Genomic DNA, 3,099 nt, shown 5'->3' with positions numbered 1-3,099 from the left:
GACTGGAGCAAAGGTTCCCAGTGTTGATAGTGAGGGGAGTGAGCCATCCGAATAGCCCACCCAGTCCTGTGGGGGATTCTCCTTCATTGCTGAGATTTAAATCAAGGCTGGACATGTTCCTGGGGCAGAGGTGGGCAAATACTGGCCTGTGGCTGGGTTCGGTCTCTGGGGGTTAACCCCTGTAGGCCCCGGCCCCACCATATCTACCTGCACCGCCTCAGGTACGGGGAGCTGTGACGTAGTGGGGGTACCTGGCTGGTTTCTATGCTGCTGGCTCTGGGGTAACCCCCACTGGCTGCCGTGGATACCACGACCCAGCAAAACAGGATGAGTCACTATGCAAACCAGTATGGCCAGACACCCCCCATGGAGAGGAACAAAGGAAGGTGGATGCTGCCCTGGCTGGGGGGCAGGGCTGGAAGAGGGTTAGGACTTGCTGGCTGGAAGCATGGAGGAGACAGCCTAGGAAAAGGGGCTGGAGTTTAGGGGCCCAGTCTCCCCCATCTCAAGGGGGCCTGAGGCATCCTAGCCCAGCTCTGTGACCAGATTACATCTGTGCTGTATCCTGGAGAGGCAATAAACTTCCTCTATTCCACTGGCTGGTGCAGTCTGTTTGTGCCATTTCGGGGTGCAGGAGACGGGGAACCCCCAATGCGCCGTCACAGGAGCACAGCATCCCTTGGCCTCGGATCACCATTTCTGGCCACTGGGAGCTGCGATCTCCAGGACCAGGGGTGATGCAGGTAAATATGGCGGCGGCAGCCCAGCAGGGGCTGACCCTGGTGAAATGGCCCAGTTTTAGTGCCCACCCCTGCAGGAGATGATCATTCATGATTTCACAGACCATCCATAACTGCACAATTTCGATGTTTTTCTTCTCCCCGCTTTTGAAACTCTTTCCAAGCCCCTCGTGTTTTATTGCCCCTCGGCACCTTTTCCATACTTAGTGTAGATTTTTTGGGATAGGACAACCACACCCGCTTGCACATTCAAGGTGGAGATGAACATACAATAATTAAGCCTAGTTTGGTTGTACTTCATCTGTATGCTACCTACAGTACCAGGCAGGAGGTCGTGGTTCCTTTGAATGCTGGGTATGGGGAAGGGCTCCAGTATTTCTAGTTACAGCAAAAGCAAAACCTGTGGGTCATTCCTGCTTCTTCCCTCCCATCATTCTCCTTACTAAACCCAATTTGTAGCAAAGCGAGACTTGGTGGTTCTAGTCATATCTACCAATCAACTGCATATCGTGTACGATACCTATTATGTCAATATTTAGGATACATTTTGCTGGGCCAAAATATTGCAAAAGTGCTTAATTAATAGTTTTCCAGATGTCTCTGGAATTTTTCTTATAAAAATGGGATGCACTAGGACCAGGTTGTTTCTGGTCCAAGTGCCCTGGTCTCGCTGTCCTGTACAAGTTATGCAAGATTGGGCAGCACTCCTGACTCTCCCCCACCCTCTTTGGCCTTATTCTCATGTGTCCATGAGTCCCCCAGAGCTGAGTCACACCTAGGCTTTACGAGAGATCCAAGGACCGGATGAGGAGGAGAACCGGGTGCCAGGCCAAAGGGAAGCTCCTCACCCGGCTCTTACAAGTCCCAGGCCTGTTTGCTTGGTTGGTTTCTCTGCTGGAGCTCCCTGTCAAATATTCCCTCCTGGCCCAGCTCCCCCTCTCTCCTTCAGCTTTTAGCCACCAGGCAGTGACCGGAGTGACTGTCTGAACCAGCGTCTGTCACATCTGCCAGGGAGGCTGTACCCCCTGTCCAAGTCCAGCACCACAGGATGCCATATTGCAATGAATGCTAGTTATTGCTCACAGTGACCCTGTTTCTGTCCCACAGACACACCCCATGGCAAGCCAGGAACAAGGAAACCAAACGTCTGTCACAGAATTTATCCTCCTGGGATTCGGGGATCTTCCTGGCCTGCAGGTTCCTCTCTTCTTGCTCTTTCTCGTGATCTACCTGGTGACCATGGCTGGAAACGTTGTTGTCATAGTGTTGGTTGTGACTGATCGACACCTCCACACCCCCATGTACTTCTTCCTGGGCAACTTGTCCTGCTTGGAGATCTGTTACAGCTCCGCACTTCTGCTCCAGCTGCTGGCCGGGCTACTGACTGGGGACTGGACAATTTCCTTCACTGGGTGTCTCACACAATTTTACTTCTTTGGTGCTCTGGGAGCCTCAGAATGCGTCCTCCTAACAGTGATGTCCTACGACCGGTATCTAGCCATATGCAGCCCACTGCACTATGCACCCCGGATGAGTGGCAGGTCTTGCCTCCAGCTTGCCATGGGATCTTGGATAGGCGGCTTGCTTGCTTGTTGTATAACCACAGTGCCAATGTCCCAGTTAACTTTCTGTGGCCCCAACGTTATCGACCATTTCTTTTGTGACCTTATTCCCCTTGTAAAACTCTCCTGCAATGACCCTGTCCTGGTGGACACATTGGCATTCACAGTCGCCTTGATTGTCTTACTCGTCCCCTTCGTACTCACCTTGGGGTCCTACATCTGCATTCTCAGGACCATCCTCAGAATCCGCTCTACGATTGGGAGGCAAAAGGCCTTTTCCACCTGCTCCTCCCACCTCATCGTGGTGAGCATTTACTATGGAGCTCTCATGATTGTCTACATGTTCCCAACCACCAACCTCCTGAGCGACTTCAAGAAAGTTCTCTCAGTCTCCTACACCGTCCTGACGCCCCTGGTCAATCCACTCATCTACGCCCTGAGAAACAGAGAGGTCCAAGAGGCCCTGTGCAAAGCTTGCAGAGAATTAAGAACATAAGAACATCCACATTGGATCAAATCTAATGTCCATCTAGCCCAGTATCTTGTCTGCAAAAAAGTGGCCAGTACAAGGTGCCCCAGAGGGAGAGTACACAAGAGGTAATCCTCACTGATCCTTCCTCTCTCACCCATTTCCAGACAGAGACTAGGCACACCATTCCTACCCATTCTGGCTAATAGCCATTCATGGACCTAACCTCCATGAATTTTACTAGCTCTTTTTTGAACCCTATTAAAGTCCTACACTTCACCACATCCTCTAGCAAGGAGTTCCAGAGCTTGACTGTGTGCTGAATGAA

At 51.6% G+C, this 3,099-nt stretch overlaps 1 protein-coding gene across 1 annotated transcript; it reads left to right on the top strand.

Moving 5' to 3' along the window:
- Positions 1 to 2,216: 2,216 nt before the first annotated feature.
- On the top strand, positions 2,217 to 2,798 carry LOC142821135 (olfactory receptor 6Z7-like). Its single transcript, XM_075911934.1, has one exon. The coding sequence runs from the start codon at positions 2,217 to 2,219 to the stop codon at positions 2,796 to 2,798; it is 582 nt and encodes a 193-aa protein (XP_075768049.1).
- Positions 2,799 to 3,099: the final 301 nt, after the last annotated feature.

Source organism: Pelodiscus sinensis, chromosome 30 (assembly GCF_049634645.1).
Source record: "Pelodiscus sinensis isolate JC-2024 chromosome 30, ASM4963464v1, whole genome shotgun sequence".
In the NCBI taxonomy this organism is placed as follows: Eukaryota; Metazoa; Chordata; order Testudines; family Trionychidae; genus Pelodiscus; species Pelodiscus sinensis.
The sequence above is the reverse complement of the archived record's forward strand: the minus strand, read 5'-3'. Positions and strand labels throughout refer to the sequence as shown.